The 24,357-nt window shown below is 38.5% G+C and overlaps 1 protein-coding gene across 4 annotated transcripts in view; it reads left to right on the forward strand.

Moving 5' to 3' along the window:
• The window catches only part of hiw (MYC binding protein highwire), a 300,830-nt gene that overhangs the window by 223,104 nt on the left and 53,369 nt on the right, over nt 1–24,357 (forward strand). For all 4 annotated transcript variants that reach the window (XM_053789308.2, XM_070094063.1, XM_070094064.1 and 1 more), the window contains 10 exons: nt 3,615–3,761; nt 6,790–6,909; nt 7,841–7,998; nt 9,355–9,596; nt 9,710–9,963; nt 13,631–13,878; nt 16,901–18,271; nt 18,893–19,067; nt 22,074–22,277; nt 22,386–22,615. In XM_053789308.2, the coding sequence (XP_053645283.1) occupies nt 3,615–3,761; nt 6,790–6,909; nt 7,841–7,998; nt 9,355–9,596; nt 9,710–9,963; nt 13,631–13,878; nt 16,901–18,271; nt 18,893–19,067; nt 22,074–22,277; nt 22,386–22,615 (3,149 nt within the window). The remainder of the gene's footprint in view (nt 1–3,614; nt 3,762–6,789; nt 6,910–7,840; nt 7,999–9,354; nt 9,597–9,709; nt 9,964–13,630; nt 13,879–16,900; nt 18,272–18,892; nt 19,068–22,073; nt 22,278–22,385; nt 22,616–24,357) is intronic.

Consider the following 24,357-nt stretch of genomic DNA (forward strand, 5'->3'; position numbering starts at 1 on the left):
CACTGAGTGAGGGGCTTGTATACCAGTTATCTGTATATAATATATGCCCCTTACCAAGGTACGGTTCTATCATTGTTCTAACCACATCACCTGAGATGCCCAATAACTTCCTGGCATTTTGCAATGTATAACTTCCAGTGTACACAACAATATCCAATACCAGACCACTGTAACAATCACAAAGCACAAACAACTTTATACCAAAGCGTTTCCTCTTGCTTGGTATGTACTGCTTGAAAGAGAGTCTTCCTTTGAACAGAATCAAAGACTCGTCAATTACAAGCTTCCTGAAGGGATAAAAATGCGTACTGAATTTTTCTTTCAGATACACAAACACATTCCTAATCTTATATAACCTGTCAGTTCTGTGAGGCCTGGTTTTGTCTGAGAAGTGAAGCATACGTAACATTAGCACAAATCGATTCACTGGCATTGTATCACTGAAACCTGGGGTTGCAATCAGGCGGTCTGTTGACCAGTATGATTTCACTTTGTGCTTATACACATGTGGCATAAGCATTATTGTGGCAAAGAAAAGATACATCTCAGCCACAGTTGCCTCTTTCCACTGGTGTAGACGTGATTTTGGTGAAAGTAATGTGTTTGCCATGGTGTACTCGTAGTATGTGTTGCTTTCCATGACAATACTTTCCATCAGGGGTTCGTCAAAGAATAACTCGAAACATTCCAGTTCAGTGGCATTGTTCCCAAGTGTACAAGATGGCCGTATTTCACTTTGGCTGTCATCAAACTGGTGGGGATTTGGAACAAAATTGACAGCTTCCTGCCAATCCCAGGTGCAGTCTGCTGGTGGGTACTGGACAATGACAGGTGGTTGTGGTTGTGGAGGATGTGGTTGTGGAGGCTGGTGTGGTGGGTGGGTGGGGGATGGTGGCCTTTGTTGTAGATCAGCTGAGGCAGCAGCGTGGGTGGCAGCATGGCCCACTGCTGGTGCCTCACCGCCAGCACCACTACCACCACGCACATTTTCCATCCCAATTGCAACAGTATCATCGTCATTTTCACTGTCTGTTCCTGTTGTACAGCTACGGGATGTACTCCGAGATGCACCCCTTCCAATTGGAATAGCATATGGCACACTACCAGAGCGCATATATCGTCGTATATACTGACGCTTCACTGGGGAATATTGCACTTCACTATCACTACTGGAACTAGTTTGAAGAGCTTGTAGTTCATATTCACTATCACTATCATCACACATGCTCTCATCTGAGTCTGGGATTTGGGAAAATAGAAGTTTCCTCTTGGATTCTGGTACAACTGAACGTGAGCAAGACGGCCCAGCACCAGAGGTGGAAGGCTGAGGGTCGTCTGGGTTTTCCTCACTATTACCGATATTATGATCATTAGTTTCGGTCAAAACCTCACCAAAACCTTGAAACTCATCTTCACTGGCACTTCCATCTGTATTAGAACTGTCACTGGGGAGCAGAAGTGTCCCAATTTGCCGAGGAGTGAGGAGCTTCTTACCGCGAGGCATGGTGGACATTGTTTACTAAGATGGCGTTCCCACAATGCACCACTGGGTCCCAGATTTTTTTCTACCACGCACACCGACCACACAGACCCATTCTCTCACATCTAGGCCTATCAGCCTTTTCCCACGAGATTTGACGGTGCTAGAATTTATGCATACTAGTACGTCAAAAACCCCTGCGCATAAGCCGTACTAGTACGTCCGAAACCCTCAAAGGGTTAATTAAAGAGGGCAATTTTGTATGTTATAAGACCAAAAAAAAATTTTAGGGCCAGTACTTACCGAGATATAAGACCGCGAAGTAGGCGCTGGAGGCTCACCTGATGGGAACATCGAGTCCTGCCGCTTGCAGAAGTGTTGCCAATATACCTTTTTTTCTCATTTTTATTTTAATTTATTTTAATTTTATAGTCTGATAATTACAATTTATAATAGTTCTTGTGATTTCATAGCCAATCTTTGTTCTAACACTAATATTAGGTACTGAAATAGTACTCAGTCACAATCACACTGACAGGTGAACATTTTCACCTGTCTAGAAATATATACAAAGTATATATTCCAGCATGTTTTAGACATGCTAGAATATATATGAAACTTCTTGAAATAGGGTGTTTATAACAAGTCACTAAACTGCTGACAGGGTAAGAAGTGGAGTGACAATTGATGATAAAGCACTGCTGCAGGGAGCCCTTGCTTTATTTGTTTTCACTGTTAAACACAAACATATCTGTCTGTGTGTATATCTATCTGTCTAGCTCTGCTTATCTGTCTGTCTAGCTCTGCTTGTCTGTCTTTCTATCTGCCTGTATGTGCATCTTTGTCTGCTTGTCTCTGTCTCAGGCAGCGGCTTGTAAACCTGTTGGTTTACGAGCCGCTCCCTGATTTCCTGAGCAAGTGAAAATGCAAATTACTTGCATCATGCATATTATGCCTTATATCTACAAGCACTGTATAGCACTCTGCCTGGAATTTTTGGGTTATCCTAGGTAATTTATACTATGTATAATAACTGTGCTTATGTGTACCTGTGAGAGACAGACAGAGATATGGACAGAGACACAGACACAGACACAGAGAGAGCCAAAGTCAGCCACCCAGCCAGCCACCCACCCAGCCATCCAGCCAGCCGGCCAGCCTGCCAAATACGTATGACATTCTGACAGGATGACACTACCAATGGTATCAGAAATGAAAGGGTGCTGCACAAATGTTGCACATGGGTTACTATTGAGGTTTTTGATATTTTCTCGACCACTTGTGGCCACATTCATCTCAAAGTCACTAAACTCTGGGTCAACATTGCTTTCCTCTTAAAAGGGTAGTGTTAATACGACATGATATCACTGAATCCCTGGTGTTTGCCATGCTATTTGCTCTAGCTGGTGCTCATTTGAACTCTTGCTCCCACAAGATACTAAGCAGTCCCAGATTTTTTTTAATACTGTGCACACCAAGTGTTGAGACCCATTCTGTACTGACGAGGCATCTCAGGCCAGTCATACCAAATTTGGAGGCAGGAAAAATAAAATGTAGATCTACGTTTAGAGCGTTACGCGAGTGAACGTAGATCCACGTTTGGACAGTTTAAGGGTTAAATATTTAAATAGAAAATTATTTTTAACCATATTTAAACAAAATGAAAATACCTGCCTTAGGTAACTATTTAAATAAAACTGAAGAAGTCTAACCTAATTATATTTAAGAACAACTGAAAAAGGCCAATTGAGTTGTGAAGAACTTTATGTAATTCCTAAAAACTTAAAATAAACTATATTTTTTTTGACAAGGGGTACCATTTGATTTATGGCTAATGTCAGCTTGAAGCTAATAGTAATTTACAGGTTAGTAAAAAATAATGCGAATTTTAAAGAGTAGATTTGCAGACCATTTTCTGAGACTGTAAAATGATCTTTTCTATAAAATAAAATAATTGAATAAAGGAGGAAGAGACTTCCTTGTGAATTGGATTTATGGCTAAGCTTAATAATCTTTGTATGTCAATAGCAGGTACAGCATTTTGTAGAGAATAATGTCAATTTTTGTTATCCTTCAGGAATTAATTACACATTTCTTTTTCAAATTGTGGTTGTCCCTCTATCCTACAATCAAGGCACATGGGTTCGCTTGGATTCTGAGAGCACACGCAAATATTGCTTCACTGACGGGGAGGCTTGGTCTCTTGCTATGTCTCGAGGTCATACACTTTACCTTCAACGTTCTCATAGCCACAGTCATCCCTACTTGTCATCCATGCCTGGTAAGTAGTTCTCCATCCTGTATTAATAAACAAAAACTTTTCGATGTTAATTTTATACATGGAAATAAACTGTTTAGGCCTTGCTTTTGATGTTTTTATGGTATTTATGTTAACTTCCATGTAATGGCATGTTCTCTTTGACAATTGAATGTTAACCCTTTCAGGGTCAAGACCCCCAGTTCTTAACTCACTCTCAGGGTCGAAAAATTTAAAAAAAAAAATATTTTTTATGAGATGATAGAGAATCTTTTTCCAATCATAATGACACCAAAAGTATGAAATTTGATGGAAAACTTAGGGAATTATGCTCTCGCGAAGTTATTGGTCTCGACGATATTTACTCATCGACGATTTCTCTCACTGTGAGCCCTATATTTGGCCAATTCCAATGTTTCAGTCCATTTACCAATTTCAACTACCCAATAAAGTGATCAGAAATTGGCAATTTGGCCAATTTCATACAAATTTCAAAAGATGCCAATTTCAAAATAGGGTCTAGAATAAACAAGTACTACTTCATAAATCCTGACACTAAAATAACATTTTATCTGTTCATTAGTCACGTCTCCAGGCCCCTTTTACATTACTTTCACTTTCCATTTTGAATTTTTTATTCTCACAAAAACTAAAGATTTACTGTTATGTATACTACTGCATCATTGTAAAAATGGTATAAATAATATCAGCGGACTTGTGCAAGAATATTAGACTCACTAGTTGACATGCATTGGACGCGTGACGTGATTTGTTTACTCTTGAACATCGACAAAAATCAAACATTTTCACTACTTTGCGCTCAGTTTCAAGGTACTTGTCATCGTGAAACCAACCAAATTATCTCTGTTTCTGTAACATATCTTCCATTCTATCAAATGAGATCAGAAAAGGAGAATACAACCATAAATACCATATTAAAATAAACTGCAAAGTTGCTGTTTTAAACCAAAAACACTGTCAGAGTTTTTTTTCCTCATTAGGCATTGTGTGCTGCAGGATTGTTTTTATACTGCGCACACTGACCACGCAGACCCCTTCTTTCACATCTAGGCCTACCAGCCTTTTCTTGCTTGATTTGAGGGCGCTAGAATTTACGCGTACTAGTGCGTCACTAACACTGGTGCGTAAGACGTACTAGTATGTCAGAAACCATGAAAAGGTTAATGCTAAATAAAAAATTTAAATGTTTCAGTCTGCAGGTTTGTATTAAAATGTCTTTTTGTGTTATTTATGCATAATGCAACTAGGTTTGTGTAATTACCTGTGTTACCTATTATATGTAAATGCATTTCTAAATATAAATTATCTGAAGCCTCATAGAAAAGGGGTACTATCTTTTTAAAATAACATATATTCAGCCCATTCTCACACAAAGAGAAGTAAATTTTTAAATTTGAATGTTTTATGGTTTTTCCCTCAGCCACCTTTGATTTGCTTGTTTGTGATTAACTCTTTGAGGGTCCAAGCCATAGATCTACGCATTGTCCACAGGGTCCAAACCGTAGATCTACGCCATGAGCTCAGCTCACTCAGATAAGCTGTGATTGGTAAATTTGGGCCTAGATATGAGAGAATGCATCTATGTGGTAAGTGTGCACCATGTAAAGTAAATCCTGAAGCACCCAGTGCATAATGAGAAAAAAACTGCAACTGTGTTTGGATTAAAACAGCAAATTTGCTGTGTATTTTCATGTGGTTTTAACAGTTGTATTTGCAGTTTCTTGGTCTCATTTGATAAAATGGAAGACATACTACAGAAATAGAGATGATATTGATTGGTTTTAATATTGAAAATAGCTTGTAATTGAGCTCAAAGTAGCAGAAATATTTGATTTTTGCTGATTTTCAAGAGTAAACAAATCACATCACACGTAAAATACACTTCAACTGGTGGGTCTAATATATGTTTGCAAATGCACTGACAGTTGTTATACAATTATTACAATATTGCATAAGAGTAATTCATCTATTTTTTGGTGTGAATAAAAATTCTTTATGTAAATAAAAAATCAAAATGGAATTCATCTGTAAAACCTGAAAATGTAATTAATAAACAGAGGAAATGTTATTTTAGTGCCAGGAATGCCTGCATTGTTTATTCTGGATGCCGTTTTTAAATTGAAATATTTTAAACTGTGTAAAATTGGCAAAATTACCAATTTCTGATCACTTTATTGGTTAGTTGAAATAGTTGATTGGGCAGTTTCTTGTGCTCAGTCGATAAAATAAAAGTAATACTAATGAAATAGCTGAGAATTTGGTCGACTGGAATAATGTAATTGGCCTAAAATAGGAGTCAAAATGGGCAAAGTCGCAGATGTGTAAGTATCACTGACAGTAAAATTCACAATAGTGTAATTTCGTCAGTTTTCCACCAAATTTCATACTTTTTGTTTTATTTCCTTCAGGAAAAGATTCTCTACCATTTCATAAAAAATATATGTATATATTTTTTTTAATTGAAAATTCTTGGACCTGTGCATAATGCATAGATCTACAGCTTGGACCCTCAAAGGGTTAAATGTACATGTTTTGTAGATTTATGTAACCTACCCTAACCTAAACTAAATAAACAACCTAACTTAAAGTGAAACAAAATAGTGACTTGGAGAAAAATAGAAAATGTTTAAAAATTTATTTTGAGCCAGAAACTAGATGTGTTTGAGCACTGGAATTAGTATAAAATAGGCCTCAAAGTGGGTAAAATCGCTAATGTATAAAGTGCTCTCATCCTCCAACTTTGTGCTTGCCTCAAATTTTGTGTTTTTAGAAAAAGATTCGGGATACGGCCAGTTTGTTGAAAGAAGAAGAAGAAGAAGAACTACTACTAATTTAATAAATCTTCAATTATATAAATATGAACAGGTAGACATGCTGAAAAGAGAGAGAAACATGTAGACAGAAGAGAGAGAAACAGAGAAATATAGTTTTAGAGACTGACACAGGAACAGAGAAAGAGCGGAATGAGGATAATAGTCTAAGTGATTAATTGATTGTAGATATGATATATTTATATATAGTATGTTTCCAGATACAAATAATGTGGCTGGTCATCAGGGATTTGACTTCACCCATGCTCAAACTAGCCCTGTGTTTCGACCATTCCAACAACCTGCTGTCAGTGGTGACCCCTTTGTCTTTGGTGCATTAAGTATGTATATTTGCATTTCATTCATTTTAGAAAATAATTTAAAGCTTTAATGGATTGTCAGCCCGTAGCCCATAGAAGCATTTCGTGCACAAGTCTTAGTGACACTGGACATCCCATCTTAGAAATGTCCCACGTTACAAACATCTGCACTTATGAATGGGACACTTAAAAACCAACTATATGTTTATAACTTCCAATGTACAAGCATGTTTGAAACATGATCTTTTTTTTATTTTGTACTGTTTTCTATACAATCAACTCATTTGTTAATTGAAACACCAGGGCTGCAACTCATTCACAAGTTGGTGACCTGCTTATTTTTTTCATTGGTTAGATTCTTTCAGTACAATGCCACCTAGTTACTGACTCCATTGTCATCTCCACACTGCCAGTGCAATGCATGTTTTCCCTTTCGTTGACTTTCCGTAGTTCTTTACTCTGATGTGATTTTATGTTCCTTTTTATATTCTGATTTTTAATTTGCATATGGCTTGGTGCTTCATGAAGTGGTCACCAAACAATTATGTGAAATTTCTCAACATATTTTGGGTGTATATTCAAAAGGTTTCATAATAAAATGTCCTGAGTAGATTCTGAATGTGGCTTCCATCTTAAGAAAGAGGAGTTTTCATGATTATGTGTATTCCATTACTAAGTTCTGGAGGTGGGAGGTACAGTGCTTGTATTCTGAAGGAAGAGTGGGACAATTTTCAATTCAGTGTCATTTAAATTGTGATGATCACACACTTATGGAACAACAAAGAATGAGTGATGGTAAATGTGTTGTTGTCTTTGGTGGGAAATAGCTAATGTGTTAGAAAATTATTATTAGTAGTAGTCTTACAAAGTATTCCCATAGGGAAATACCTTAAGATTTCTTTGGTAGCCTTGGTTGCATAATGTTTTTAATTCCAGTTTTATTTATTTCTAGCTAGAGGACGAGGGGATGGAAGCAGCAGTGCTGGCATTCAAATGCCTGTTACAGGGGGAGACTCTAGCAGTCCACAGAAATCCTCTCTTCAGTTTGTTGATGCAAACACTATAACGGATGAATCCGAGGCTACTGGTATTACAATGAAACAGCAACAGGTAAAATATGTCACATTTGTTTTGAGTTCAAATGTTTAAAATTCAATACTATATTTCTTACCAGTTTCAAACATTTTCTCATATATGGGTTGAAAATAATTAAATACTACTTGCTCATTTGCATACCTAGTACGTATTTAAAATATAAGCATCCGAACCAGCTGACCTCACACACTTAGCAGATCTAAGTTAACAGAGAAAGGATAATGCTAGCTTAGTGTTGTGCGCTGTACTGGATATTATGAAGAAACCATCTCAATAAATGTCCTTTCTTTTACTCTGTAATTTTATTTGAACTGGTGATATACTCCTTCAAAGTTAATTGCAGATTGTGGCTCAGGTTCTTTGCAAGCCAGGCTGTGACTCCTATTAGGCTGCAATTTGGTGTCTGGAGTTGAACATTAGCTTCTCTTCAGCGCAGTTTGGTTTCTGTATGTTCATTATTTGGCCATACCCATTATTATGACTGCACCAAAGTATTCTGAATCTCTGCTGAGGAGCCTCTTGTTTTTTTTTTCCTAGAGATATTTCCCTGGTATATGCAGCAAGAAGCTGTATTGGGCAGTCTGACTTATACTGTGCTTGTTTTTGTGGCAAGGCCCAAGGTTCCTCTGGCTGGGCAATTACAGTTCTCTGTGCCCTTTCATGAACAGAAATAACTTGCTTTTTTGGGTTTTGACCTTCTCTTCCAAGTTATGACCTGCTCTTCTGGGTTATGACCTTCTCTTTTGAGTTGTGACCTGATCTTCTGGGTTGTGACCTGTTTTTCTGGGTTCTTACCTGAATGTCACTACAATCTGGTACATGGGTTTTTCTCCTTGTCAATATTCCCCTTTTTAATTCTTGAGGTCCATCATTGTAGGCACCGATAATGATCTTGAGATATTTCCTCATGCCCAATCAGTTGATGTGTCAGTGAATAAGGTTTTTACCAATGGGTTGAAGGAAGAGTAATAAGGGTGTTGTTTATTACACTTGCTGTGGATTCATGTTGTGCCCAGCTACCAATAGTGTAATATTATTCTCACCATTCTTGTGTTGATTGTTGACCATAGTGGACTGCTGTTGACTGTTCACTCTGACTCCCAGAATGCTCTTCTACCCCTAGTACGGTATAACACAGTGCTCTCTCTCTGACCCTCTTCTACCCCTAGAACAATATAACACAGTGCTCTCTGACCCAGAAAGGTCTATACCTATGGCTGGGAATACTTAGTTTTATATTAAATACGTACTGTATAAGCAATGTTTTTTTTTTTTTTGTAGCAGTGGCAGTTTGTATTGCATATCCTTAATTTTCGTTTGTTATTAAAGAAAAATCTGTTCATTTATGATGGTAAATTTGTGTTCCGCAAGGATTCGTCACAACATCCAGGGAAATTCTCCGTTCTTCATCGATGGCTTAAGGAAGAGCAGCATAAGCACAATCCTCCTCATGCTCCTCTTGTTCAGCAGCAGCAGCAAGCACAACAGCAACAACAACCGCAACCACCACAGATGCAAGTTCTACAACACCCTCAAGTGCAGCATACCCAACAGCACACTCAGACATATGATAAAAAAATAGAGAAAAAGCAATCACAGCAGTTGGCCGTAAGGTAAGACATACATAAAGGTTTAATTAGTTATATTTTTTATCTTGTAACATAGTGAGTTTGTTTTACCTTAATAATATTACACTATGTACTTTAATTATAACGTATATTTTCAGCTTGTCACGTGATGTTCCTCCTGAACTACAAGGTGTGTCTGTGAAAGAATTAGTCAAAGCTATTGGCGAGTCTCGTGCTAATGGAAATGGAGCTACTCCACCTCGCACTCCACCTGCAACACCAAAGCGATTGTCACGCTCCTCTAGTCCAAGAGCAATTGGAGTTGGGTCCTCTGGAAGTGCTGGGGTTATTCAAGGATCCGGAACATCTCCACGTCAGATATCAAGATCTTCCAGTCCAGTGCCCATTCCAGGTGTGATTTATGTTATTACACAGTACTAGCATGAAGTCTCGCGAAATCACAATAACACAGTTGCAAACAAATCGTTGAATAGGTGGGGTTTGAACCGACGGCAAGCGAGTCCTGAAGCTCACAGACTGGTGGTTAACGCACTGGTCTCTGAGTGTTAGGACTCAGTTGCCATGGTTTAAGCCTCACTCACTCCCTGATTTATTTACTAGCGTGAAGCTTTATTTTCTCAGAAGAAAACTTAGATTTTTTTTTTTTTTTTAACAAGTCGGCCGTCTCCCACCGATGCAGGGTGACCCAAAAAAGCAAGAAAATCCCCAAAAAGAAAATACTTTCATCATCATTGAACACTTTCACCACACTCACACATAATCACTGTTTTTGCAAAGGTGCTCAGAACACAACAGCTTAGAAGCATATACCTATAAAGATACACAACATATCCCTCCAAACTGCTAATATCCCAAACCCTTCCTTTAGAGTGCAGGCATTGTACTTCCCATTTCCAGGACTCAAGTCCGGCTATATAAAAATAACCAGTTTCCCTGAATCCCTTCACTAAATATTACCCTGCTCACACTCCAACAGATCGTCAGGTCCCAAATGCCATTCACTCCTATCTAACATGCTCACGCACGCTTGACGCTTGCTGGAAGTCCAAGCCTATCACCCACAAAACCTTTACCCCCTCCCTCCAACCTTTTCAAGGACGACCCCTACCCCGCCTTCCTTCCCCTACAGATTTATACGCTCTCCATGTCATTCTACTTTGATCCATTCTCTCTAAATGACCAAACCACCTCAACAACCCCTCTTCAGCCCTCTGACTAATACTTTTATTAACTCCACACCTTCTCCTAATTTGCACACTCCGAATTTTCTGCATAATATTTACACCACACATTGCCCTTAGACAGGACATCTTAACTGCCTCCAACCGCCTCCTCGTTGCTGCATTCACAACCCAAACTTCACACCCAAATAAGAGTGTTGGTACTACTATACTTTCATACATTCACTTCTTTGCCTCCATAGATAACGTTTTTTGTCTCCACATATACCTCAACGCACCACTCACCTTTTTTCTCTCATCAATTCTATGATTAACCTCATCCTTCATAAATCCATCCGCCGACACGTCAACTCCCAAGTATCTGAAAACATTCACTTCTTCCATACTCCTCCTCCCCAATTTGATATCCAATTTTTCTTTATCTAAATCATTTGATACCCTCATCACCTTACTCTTTTCTATGTTCACTTTCAACTTTATACATTTACACACACTCCCAAACTCATCCACTAACCTTTGCAATTTTTCTTTAGAATCTCCCATGAGCACAGTACCATCAGCAAAAAGCAACTGTGTCAATTCCCATTCTGTATTTGATTCCCCATAATTTAATCCCACCCTTCTCCCGAACACCCTAGCATTTACTTCTTTTACAACCCCATCTATAAATATATTAAACAACCATGGCGACATTACACATCCCTGTCTAAGACCTACTTTTACTGGGAAGTATTTTCCCTCTCTTCTACACACCCTAACCTGAGCCTCACTATCCTCATAAAAACTCTTTACAGCATTTAGTAACTTACCACCTATTCCATATACTTGCAACATCTGCCACATTGCTACCCTATCCACTCTATCATATTTTTTTTTTTTTTTTTTTTTTTTTTTCAACAAGTCGGCCGTCTCCCACCGAGGCAGGGTGACCCAAAAAAGAAAGAAAATCCCCAAAAAGAAAATACTTTCATCATCATTCAACACTTTCACCACACTCGCACATTATCACTGTTTTTGCAGAGGTGCTCAGAATACAACAGTCTAGAAGCATAAACATATAAAGATACACAACATATCCCTCCAAACTGCCAATATCCCAAACCCCTCCTTTAAAGTGCAGGCATTGTACTTCCCATTTCCAGGACTCAAGTCCGACTATATGAAAATAACCGGTTTCCCTGAATCCCTTCACTAAATATTACCCTGCTCACACTCCAACAGATCGTCAGGTCCCAAGTACCATTCGTCTCCATTCACTCCTATCTAACACGCTCACGCACGCTTGCTGGAAGTCCAAGCCCCTTACCCACAAAACCTCCTTTACCCCCTCTCTCCAACCCTTTCGAGGACGACCCCTACCCCGCCTTCCTTCCCCTATAGATTTATATGCTTTCCATGTCATTCTACTGTGATCCATTCTCTCTAAATGACCAAACCACCTCAACAACCCCTCTTCTGCCCTCTGACTAATACTTTTATTAACTCCACACCTTCTCCTAATTTCCACACTCCGAATTTTCTGCATAATATTTACACCACACATTGCCCTTAAACAGGACATCTCCGCTGCCTCCAACCGTCTCCTCGCTGCTGCATTTACCACCCAAGCTTCACACCCATATAAGAGTGTTGGTACTACTATACTTTCATACATTCCCTTCTTTGCCTCCATAGATAACGTTTTTTGACTCCACATATACCTCAACGCACCACTCACCTTTTTTCCCTCATCAATTCTATGATTAACCTCATCCTTCATAAATCCATCCGCCGACACGTCAACTCCCAAGTATCTGAAAACATTCACTTCTTCCATACTCCTCCTCCCCAATTTGATATCCAATTTTTCTTTATCTAAATCATTTGACACCCTCATCACCTTACTCTTTTCTATGTTCACTTTCAACTTTCTACCTTTACACACATTCCCAAACTCATCCACTAACCTTTGCAATTTTTCTTTAGAATCTCCCATAAGCACAGTATCATCAGCAAAAAGTAACTGTGTCACTCTATCATATGCCTTTTCTAAATCCATAAATGCAATAAAAACTAACCTACCTTTATCTAAATACTGTTCACATATATGCCTCAATGTAAACACTTGATCTACACATCCCCTACCCACTCTGAAACCTTAGATTATTTCACTAAATTATTAAACAATAAAGTTAGCACCCCCTGCAACCACAAATAGGAGAGTACAAACAAATGAGAAGAGTCCCTTCTGAATGGGAGGGAGAAGTGAGTAATCATAATTGATTTGAGGAATAGGAGAGTAGTTCCACATCCTTGGTTCATATTTTCTTGTGTTTATTCATATTAATGGTTTTTTATGTCATATTTCTGGATAAAAATTCAAGACTATTTCACTGAATTTTATAATAAGGGTAGGAATTTTAAGTGTGGGTGAAACTTAAAATTTAAATAGGACCTTTACAGTGAAGATAGGACTTTACTAGATAAAGTTTTTATTTTCCATGAAAAATAGAACCTTTATAGTTAAAATAGTTAAAATAAAACTTATTGTGGAAGTGACCTGACTAGGTGGTCATTGTTCTAGGCTGGGGGGTGGCATGGACCTGCTTCGCATGGGTCAGTAGGCCTGCTGCAGTGTTCCTTCTTTCTTATGTTCTTGTGTTCTTATTACTTTTGTACTGCTTTCATGGTTCAGGTAGAACATTTTAGTTAAGATTGTGCTTTTATTTTTCTGTTAGTGCTTATGATAAAACTTTTATAAGCCATGTAAGACTTTTATAATAAAGATAAGACTTAGTTATGCTACAACTTTTATAATTTAGATAGTATTTTTATAGTTAAGATACAATTTTTATAATTTAGTTAGAGTTTTTATAATCAAATCTTAAAAAATTCTAGGACGTGGCAGAGAAAGTGCAAGCAGTTCACCGTTGCACAGCTCACCACGTGCGACTGGCATATCACCATTAGTATCAGGTGCTGGTGCAGGAGGAGACAGGGCAGCAGGGAGTCCTCCATCAGCTATTCGCAGTGCAAATGACTCTCTTAGTGACACAAGTGCTTTTGTCTCCAGTTTAACACAAGATATGTCTCATTCCCCAAGTGTTTCCTCTTTACCAACTTCAACACCAAGCACTCCAAGAAGGGTAATTATCATTGTATACTCAGTTTTAATCAATATACAAAGTACACTATAAAGAATTTAGAGCATCCTGTTAGAATCATATCTTTGTTAAGTTAGAGATAGGTACTGGATTGCCTATGCAGTTTTTATTAATACATTATTTGCATGATCAAACATATATTACTGGGAAGTACAAAGAGAAAAGATATGAATTATCAGTTACAGTTGATCATCGATTAAGGTGGTACAGTGGAACCTCGGTTTTCGTTTACCCTGGTTCTTGTTGAATTCAGTTTTCAATTACTTTTTTTTTTTTTTTTTTTTTTTTTTTTTTTTTTTTTTTTTTGTCAAAATTTTGTCCAAGTTTTGGTTCATCACCTCAGTTTTCATTGGTCCACCATACCGAATGTGTCCACCTGCCCGCGCCCACACAAAGCATCCCACATATTCTGAATCAGTCTGGCTTTGTTTCTCATCGAATGAGCATTACCCTGCACATTCATCAAAAACATTTTGTAATAATCCGTTGTTTTTTCTGCTTGTTTATTGAGTGCAACTGCTAAATAAGCCACCATGGGGCTTTGGGAAAGTCCAAAGGGTTGGTTGTGAGTTCCCAGGATGTGGAAGAGTTGGTGGATGACCACAGGGAAGAGCTAACCACTGAAGAGCTGCAACACCTTCAACTGGAACAGTAACAGATTGCAGCTGAGGAAATTGCTTTGGAGGAGGAGAAAGAGAGGGGAGAATGTGCCTTTTTCAGTGATTAAGGACATGTATGCAAAGTGGAGTGAGTTGCAAAGTTTTGTGGAGAAATATCACCCCAACAAAGCTGTTGCAAGCCGTGTCTGCAACACGTTCAATGACAATGCCTTGTTCCATTTTAGGCAGATCTTAAAGAGATGCCAGAAACAGACCCCTCTACAGATTTTTTGTGTGACAGGGGTCCAGTGCCAGTAAAAGACAAACAAGGGAGGTAACCCCAGATAGGGACTTGATACCTGAAGTTCTTATGGAGGGAGATTCCCCTTCCAACCAATAACCTCTCCTCCTCCCTCTTCCCTCCTCGTGTCTCCCATACGCCAACAAGAGTCTTCAGTAAAGGTAAAAGTGATATTAAATGTTCATTTTTCCATTCATTAGTCCTTTATATTTATTTCTCATTTTTTCTGTATGTAAAAAATAGTTATTCTCTATAAAATGTATTTTTTTGTTAATACTTTTGGGTGTCTGGAGTGGATTAATTGGATTTACATTACGTATTTCTTATGGCAGTTTGGAGGGATATGTTGTGTATCTTTATATGTTTATGCTTCTAGACTGTTGTATTCTGAGCACCTCTGCAAAAACAGTGATAATGTGCGAGTGTGGTGAAAGTGTTGAATGATGATGAAAGTATTTTCTTTTTGGGGATTTTCTTTCTTTTTTGGGTCACCCTGCCTCGGTGGGAGACGGCCGACTTGTTGAAAAAAAAAAAAAAAAAAAATTTCTTATGGGAAATATTGCTTCAGTTTTCATTGAATTTGGCTTCTGTCAGACTTTCTGGAATGAATTAATGATAAAAGCCAAGGTTCCACTGTAGTTACATTTTTTTAAAATGGTGTCTAATAAAAAAAAATGCCTAAAACTGAAGAACATTTGGAAAAATAGGGTTACTTTCATTTGACCCCCAAAAATGGCAAACAACTTTTTTTAGGTATCAAAATTTAAAAAAAAGGATGTAATTGTAGTTGGTTGTCATGCTGTATTATGTTTATTACATTGCTTAAGGCTACAAATGTTTCATAAATAATTGTGGTTGTTGGTGTATGTCAATGATTTTGAAAGGAGTGGAGAGGGATGTTGTGGCCCTACTTGGCTGGGGTGGAAGATTGTGGATCATTACCTGAAGTGGAAGGTTTTGGATCATTAGCTGAAGTGTATGGTTGAGGCTGGTGCTAATGTTGATGGTTGTACTGGAGTAGTGAGAAATTCTGTAATGCATCTCTGGTCTCTTTTCCCTTGCAGTAATTCATACAGCTGACAGTAAGGTCTCATCTACTCCTGTACACTCCATTTCAGAGCACTGCTTCTAGATTTGTCAGGGTCCTCTTCAGTAAAAAAGTCTGGTAATTTAGCAGCAACATGGAACTGTTCATGTAACTGTTATAATGTTAACTGTTCTTCATCTTCATCTGCCAACATTTCACGTCTTGAGGGCAATGTATAGCGTAAATATTACACTGAGAATTTGTAGCTTGCAGATTAGGAGGAGGTACAGGGTTAATAAATGTATTATCCAGAGGGCTGAAGAGGGGTTGTTGAGGTGGTTTGGACATTTAGAGGATGAAGTAAAATAGAGTGACTTGGAGGGTGTATAAATCTGTGTTGGAGAGAAGGTGGGGTAGGCATCACCTTGGAAAGGTTGGAGGGAAGATGGGGTAGGGGTCACCCTAGGAAAGGGAGGGAGTAAAAGAGGTTTTGTGTGTGAGGGCCTTGCACATCCAGCAGGTGTGTGCGAGCATGTTAAATGGGAGTGAAAGCAAATTGTTTTTAGGACTTGAACTGTTGGAGTGCAAGCAATGTAACGTTTTGTGAAAAGATTAAGGGAAATCGGTTAGCCAGACTTGAGTCCTGGAGGTGGAGAATACAGTGCCTACACTCGGAAGGGGGGGTGGGGACATTTGGAGGGGTATCTGAACTGCAATATCGGCATGCCCCTGGCAAGACAGTGATAGAGAGAATGATGGTAGAAGTGTTTCTTTTGGGTCACCCTTCCTCAGTGGGAGGCAGCCAATATGTTAAAAAAAAAAAAAAGTGCACATTCCTCATAAATTGTACTAATTGTGGTTACTAATTATGAGTGAACTAAAATAGCTCCAGCTAATGGTGAGAAAATTCAGTCAAATAAAACTATAGGGCTAACATTCATTACTCATCTGACTGACACAGATCCTTAGTTTAGTTCACATGGTTTAGTGTTCCCACTTCATTTTTTTGGTAATTGAAAATTTTTGTAGGTGATTTTATATATGGTAGCTCTGAAATAAGACATGGTACTATTTCAGGAACCATTAAGCACCAGTCCAAAAACTGTAACTCAAACGGCAACACAGACCAGTCCTGAAGGAATCAAGTTTAACATTGGTTCAACAGGTTCTCGGGATGAAAACCTCCGACTGTCACCCAAAATGGCACGCAAGGATCGATCTGGAAAGCCGCATAGAGGAAAACGTGATCATGCTGTATCTCCCGCTTCTTCTCAGCGAGAAAAACCTGGACCTAATCGTGATAAAGTGAAAGAAGCCATGAGCCCTTCTGTGGCAGAATGCTTACGAGCAATTTTTGCTGCGTTCCTTTGGCATGAAGGAATTGTTCATGATGCTATGGCTTGTGCCTCTTACATGAAATTCCATCCAGATTTAACAAAACAAGGAACTTTTCACTGGAAACCTCGAACAGCAACAGCAGCAAAATCAGAAAAGCTAACCAAGGAACAGAAAGCCCGACAAAGACATTCAGTTGAAGTAAGCACTTACAGTTATTTAAATAATGTGACTCTCCAGAACACAGATGATCTTCTAAAGCCGGGAAAAAATGCAAATATTAATGAGGTACCACGTGTTAGTGACACTAGTGATGATGAGGCAGCTGGTAGAACTGGAGTTTATGTTCAGGGACCTCAAGGTCAGAAACTGGCAACAGTAATGGAAGGAGGCACAGGTCCAGATCCTCCAGATTTACCTCCAGTTCTTCGTCATGTGGTTCTCTTGTGGGAAGAACTTACATCTAGCTGTCTAAAAGCTGTTGCCCAACAGATTATACTTCCTTCACCTACTATTCCTGCACGTTTAAAAAAATCTGATAAAATTAAAGAAAAAAGTGACAGAGAAAAGAAAAAGCATAAAAAGAAATCATCTTCAAGTGGCATTCCAATGTTTGGTATTGATCCTGGTGATGGGGAAGATGAAGACGGTGTGTGTGAACTTTGTGGTAGTAAAGTTTCTCCTGAAGGTATTGAACAGCATTTTCGAACATTACACCAAGGTTGTGGTGGGTCATCAAAAGGTTGTGGTTATGTTGGAACACATTGGAAAGTCTTCCCTACCAAAGATCGTGTAACTCAACCATGTGGTGAGGTGGTCCGAGGATGTTTCCACATGTGCTGGAGTTGCCGTAATAGACACAAAGGCCAATATAGTCAGTTTTCTGGTAGCAAAATTAGTAATGGTCGAACGAAAAGAAAATCAAATAGTAAATTACTTTCGCCTCTTCCTCAGCTTGATGCACACGTGATAATGAGAAACAATGCAATGTTTTTGTTAGATTTAGCAAGTGCAGCAGCAGCAGCAATCCCATGTCGCAGTCATGTTCCAAGAAGATCTCCTTGTACAATGCCATCAGTATCACTGAGCCCAGATAACAGTCCTTTCCCAAAGGTAAGTTGACCTAAACCAACTTTCTAAACTTTCATTAATTAAAAAAATGTATTTTGTTACTGTCATCATTGCTGCCTCATGCTACCTGCCTTGGCCAGCTGCTTCAGCTGGCCAAGTATTAGCTTCCTTAGTACTTATTAGCTTCCTTAGTACAGTATTAGCTTCCTTAGTACTTATTCTGTCTTAACTTTGAATACCATACATGTCTTTTAAATGGCTTATATCAACATCATGAATTCAATATGTATCTATTTTGTTATGTCCATATTTTACCAGTATGGATTGAGGCCAGGAGTATATACATATGCAAATCTTTATAGTGATGTTTTTCCTTCATGAAATCTTTCCTAAGGATCCAATAATCATCTTACTTATTTCTACAGCCTTATATATTTCGTTTCTATTATTTCTATTATATATTTTATATTATATATTATATATTCTATTATATTATATATTATATATTTCTATTATATATTTTCATTTCTATTATTTCTATTATATATGAACATTTATAATGAATTAACTTTATTGTGAAGGATGAACACTAATTATAAACTATGCCTACTAGTAATTTGTAAATGTGTAATTGAAATAAACTGTAATGCAACTTTTCTTCAGGTAGCATTCCAGTGTTTGCACACTCTCAACTGTCAGCAGCAGCATCTGAACCAGCTAAGAGAGGATCTCTTACTTCACCACAATTTCCATGCAGCAGATAACAATGACTATCGCAGCAGTTCTGCTGAATCACGTGACAATAACCATAGAGAGCACTCGCCTTTCTCACCCCAAGGTATATTGACCATTCTTATGTATACCTTAAGTGGTTTAGCCCTTAAACGGTCCAAACGTATACAGTGGACCCTCGCATAACGTTGGCATCACATAACGTTAAATTTGCATAACGATACTTTTAAAGCTAACATTTTCCCTCGGATAACGTTAAAAAACTCACTTAACGATATTCGTTCTCGGGTACCAATTAATATCGTTATGTGAGGGTCCACTGTATATACGTTTTTTCAACATCTGAAAGTATGTAAAAAATGTAGATCTTCTTTTTTGTTTTACATTTGAAAACATGTAAAAAAACTTTTATCTACTTTTTTTTTTGTTATATTTGAAAATATGTAAAAAAAAGTAGATCTACTTTTGGAGCACTACGAATTTGAACGTCGATCTGTTTGGACCGTTTAAGGGTTAACTGATAATATTATCTAGATTCACATTCTAACAAGGCACATGCTTTTTTTTTTATGAAGACAGATGAACGAAGTGCCTGTTCACATACTGGATTCATACCTGAAAATGTTGAGGTGAGGTGAAATAACCTTATATTTGATGTACATTTTTTTTTTTTTTTTTTCAACAAGTCGGCCGTCTCCCACTGAGGCAGGGTGACCCAAAAAAGAAAGAAAATCCCCAAAAAGAAAATACTTTCATCATCATTCAACACTTTCACCACACTCACACATTATCACTGTTTTTGCAGAGGTGCTCAGAATACAACAGTTTAGAAGCATACACATATAAAGATACACAACATATCCCTCCAAACTACCAATATCCCAAACCCCTCCTTTAAAGTGCAGGCATTGTACTTCCCATTTCCAGGACTCAAGTCCGACTATATGAAAATAACCGGTTTCCCTGAATCCCTTCACTAAATATTACCCTGCTCACACTCCAACAGATCGTCAGGTCCCAAGTACCATTCGTCTCCATTCACTCCTATCTAACACGCTCACGCACGCTTGCTGGAAGTCCAAGCCCCTTGCCCACAAAACCTCCTTTAACCCCTCTCTCCAACCCTTTCGAGGACGACCCCTACCCCGCCTTCCTTCCCCTATAGATTTATAAGCTTTCCATGTCATTCTACTTTGATCCATTCTCTCTAAATGACCAAACCACCTCAACAACCCCTCTTCTGCCCTCTGACTAATACTTTTATTAACTCCACACCTTTTGCTAATTTCCACACTCCGAATTTTCTGCATAATATTTACACCACACATTGCCCTTAAACAGGACATCTCCACTGCCTCCAACCGTCTCCTCGCTGCTGCATTTACCACCCAAGCTTCACACCCATATAAGAGTGTTGGTACTACTATACTTTCATACATTCCCTTCTTTGCCTCCATAGATAACATTTTTTGACTCCACATATACCTCAATGCACCACTCATCTTTTTTCCCTCATCAATTCTATGATTAACCTCATCCTTCATAAATCCATCCGCCGACACGTCAACTCCCAAGTATCTGAAAACATTCACTTCTTCCATACTCCTCCTCCCCAATTTGATATCCAATTTTTCTTTATCTAAATCATTTGATACCCTCATCACCTTACTCTTTTCTATGTTCACTTTCAACTTTCTACCTTTACACACATTCCCAAACTCATCCACTAACCTTTGCAATTTTTCTTTAGAATCTCCCATAAGCACAGTATCATCAGCAAAAAGTAACTGTGTCAATTCCCATTTTGAATTTGATTCCCCAAAATTTAATCCCACCCCTTTCCCAAACACCCTAGCATTTACTTCCTTTACAACCCCATCTATAAATATATTAAACAACCATGGTGACATTACACATCCCTGTCTAAGACCTACTTTTACCGGGAAGTAGTCTCCCTCTCTTCTACACACCCTAACCTGAGCCTCACTATCCTCATAAAAACTCTTTACAGCATTTAATAACTTACCACCTATCCCATATACTTACAACATCTGCCACATTGCTCCTCTATCCACTCTATCATATGCCTTTTCTAAATCCATAAATGCAATAAAAACTTCCCTACCTTTATCTAAATACTGTTCACATATATGCTTCAATGTAAACACTTGATCTACACATCCCCTACCCACTCTGAAACCTCCTTGCTCATCCGCAATCCTACATTCTGTCTTACCTCTAATTCTTTCAATTATAACCCTACCGTACACTTTTCCTGGTATACTCAGTAAACTTATTCCTCTATAATTTTTACAATCTTTTGTCCCCTTTCCCTTTATATAAAGGGACTATACATGCTCTCTGCCAATCCCTAGGTACCTTCCCCTCTTTCATACATTTATTAAACAAAAATACCAACCACTCCAACACTATATACCCCTTGCTTTTAACATTTCTGTCATGATCCCATCAGTTCCTGCTGCTTTACCCCCTTTCATTCTACGTAATGCCTCGCGTACCTCCCCCACACTTACATTCTGCTCTTCTTCACTCCTAAAAGATGGTATACCTCCCTGACCAGTGCATGAAATTACTGCCTCTCTCTCTTCCTTAACATTTAAAAGTTCCTCAAAATATTCTCGCCATCTACCTAATACCTCCATCTCCCCATCTACTAACTCCCCTACTCTGTTTTTAACTGACAAATCCATACTTTCCCTAGGTTTTCTTAACTTGTTTAACTCACTCCAAAAATTTTTCTTATTTTCATTAAAATTTCTTGACAGTGCCTCTCCCACTCTATCATCTGCTCTCCTTTTGCACTCTCTCACCACTCTCTTCACCTTTCTTTTACTCTCCATATACTCTGCTCTTCTTATAACACTTCTGCTTTGTAAAAACCTCTCATAAGCTACCTTTTTCTCTTTTATCTTTTATTGATGTACGTATTGCTGTTTATTATTCTCTGACAGTGGATTATACAACAGTAAAGCTTATGCAACAGTTTTTGAATCAGAATTATTATAGAATTATGTTTTTTTCCAATTTTTTTAATTTAATGTTTTAAAGGTAATTTCTGATAATTATAATGAATGATTTTATTTTACAAAAGGGGCTTCACACCAAGAATCTCCTGCATCTGATACAGAGATGCCTCGAGGCCGTCCATTCCATCGTTCTATCTCGGTCACAGTGGGCACCTCAGGACAAGACTGGAGCTCTGCGGCTGCATCTGCATCAGCCTCTCAAGTTGAACATGATCATAAGGCTACTGTTATTCTCAGGAAACGCAACAATAGTAGTGGCGAAAATGCAGGTGAGGACAGTATTAGTAATTGTGCTTTGCACTGATGTGTAAAATTAGTAAAGATTAGCAGGAAATTATGTTGCTCACTCAGTCACTGTTCCCTGTTTTCTTTTGCAGTTGATAGTGGTGGTAGCTCCTTATTGGTACACCCCTCAGCTGCGCTGGAACGTTTGGCTGGCTGTATCGAAAGAGGAGGTGGACCAGCTGGTGATCCAGGCGGGCGAGCACGTCAGGTCATTATCAGACCTATCATGGCTTTTATTTTCCAGAATCATGACCTGGAAACTCTTGCATTTGCAATGAGACATGCAACTCGGAAAGCAGCTGCAAGAGTATATGCCATGCAGGTATGGTTTAGTAGAATTTGGGTTCTTGTGTAACAACTTATACACATTTCCTTTCAAACTTCAAATTTTTAAAACTAATGCAAATGTCAAACTATTTTTGCCATCCGTGATGGATTATGAGGGAAGAGAACTTTGTTCTTTCAGTAACACATAGGACTAAGAAGGCCAAGTATGAGTATAGTACTTGAAATTAAAGTATAAAAATTGTGGATATGAGTATGGTTACTCTGACTTCTGAATGCAAATAGTAGTAGTAGTTGTAGTAATAAAAATAATAGGTAATACGTATATATTTTCTAGGTAGTAGGTTGGTAGACAGCAACCGCCCAGGGAGGTACTACCGTCCTGCCAAGTGAGTGTAAAACGGAAACCTGTAATTGTTTTACATGATGGTAGGATTGCTGGTGTCCATTTTTCTGTCTCATGAACATGCAAGGTTTCAGGTACGTCTTGCTACTTCTACTTACACTTAGGTCACACTACACATACATGTACAAGCATATATATACACACCCCTCTGGGTTTTCCTCTATTTTCTTTCTAGTTCTTGTTCTTGTTTATTTCCTCTTACCTCCATGGGGAAGTGGAACAGAATTCTTCCTCTGTAAGCCATGCGTGTTGTAAGAGGCGACTAAAATGCCAGGAGCAAGGGGCTAGTAACCTCTTCTCCTGTATATATTACTAAATGTAAAAGGAGAAACTTTTGTTTTTCCTTTTGGGCCACCCCACCCTGATGGGATACGGCTGGTGTGTTGAAAGAAAAGAAAGACGTATATATTTTAAGAAAAAGAAAATAAATAAGTATGCAAGATCTGATATAGGATGTAATGGCAGTAGTTTGTTGGACTATGCATTGGTGGATAAAAGGTTGAGGGGTAGACTTCTGGATTTGCATGCTTATAGAGGTGCAGTAGATATATCAGATCATATTTAGTTGTAGTTACAGTGACAGTAAGAGGTAGATGGAGCATAAGGAGAATGGCCTCAGTGAGTAAGAGAGAAGTGAAAGTTTATAAACAAAAGGAGGATGAGGAGCTAGTTAGGGAGAAAGATGGGCTAGTGAAAGCATAGGTAATGAGGTTGAAGAGGTCTGGGTTAAATTTAAGAATGCGGTGTTAGAGTGTGCAGCAGAAGTTTATGGATATAGGAAGGTGGGTGCAGGAGGGAAGATGAGCAATTGGTAGAATAATAATATAAAGAGAGAGTGGTAAAGGAGAAAAGTTAGCATATGAGAAGTTTTTACAAAGCAGAAGTGATACAAGGAGGGTTGAGTACATGGAGAGTAAAAGGGAGGTTAAGAGAGTGGTGAGAGAATATAAAAGGGTAGCAAATGAGAGAGTGGGTGGCATTGGAGGTATTAGGAGGATGGCAGGAATATTTTGAGGAGCTGTTAAATGTTGCTGTAGAAAGGGAGGTAGTGATTTCATGCATTGGTCAGGGAGGCACAACATCCTTTAGGAGTGAGGAAGAGCCAGATGTGAGTGTGGCAGGGGTATGGCCGGGGTATGGTTTGTTTGCAATCGTGTCATTACGATTTCGTGAGTCAGGCAGCTGAGATTGATGGGATCAAGACAGTAATGTTACAAGGAAGTGGAGGTATACTTTTAGAGTGGTTGGTACTTTCCTTCAGTAAATATATGAAAGAGGGGAAGGACCTTGGAATTGGCAGAGAGTGTACATAGTTCCCTTATATTAAGGAAAGGGGGGGGGACAAAAGAGTGTAAAAATTATAGGGAAATAAG

This window comes from Cherax quadricarinatus, chromosome 44 (assembly GCF_038502225.1).
Source record: "Cherax quadricarinatus isolate ZL_2023a chromosome 44, ASM3850222v1, whole genome shotgun sequence".
NCBI classification, from domain to species: domain Eukaryota; kingdom Metazoa; phylum Arthropoda; class Malacostraca; order Decapoda; family Parastacidae; genus Cherax; species Cherax quadricarinatus.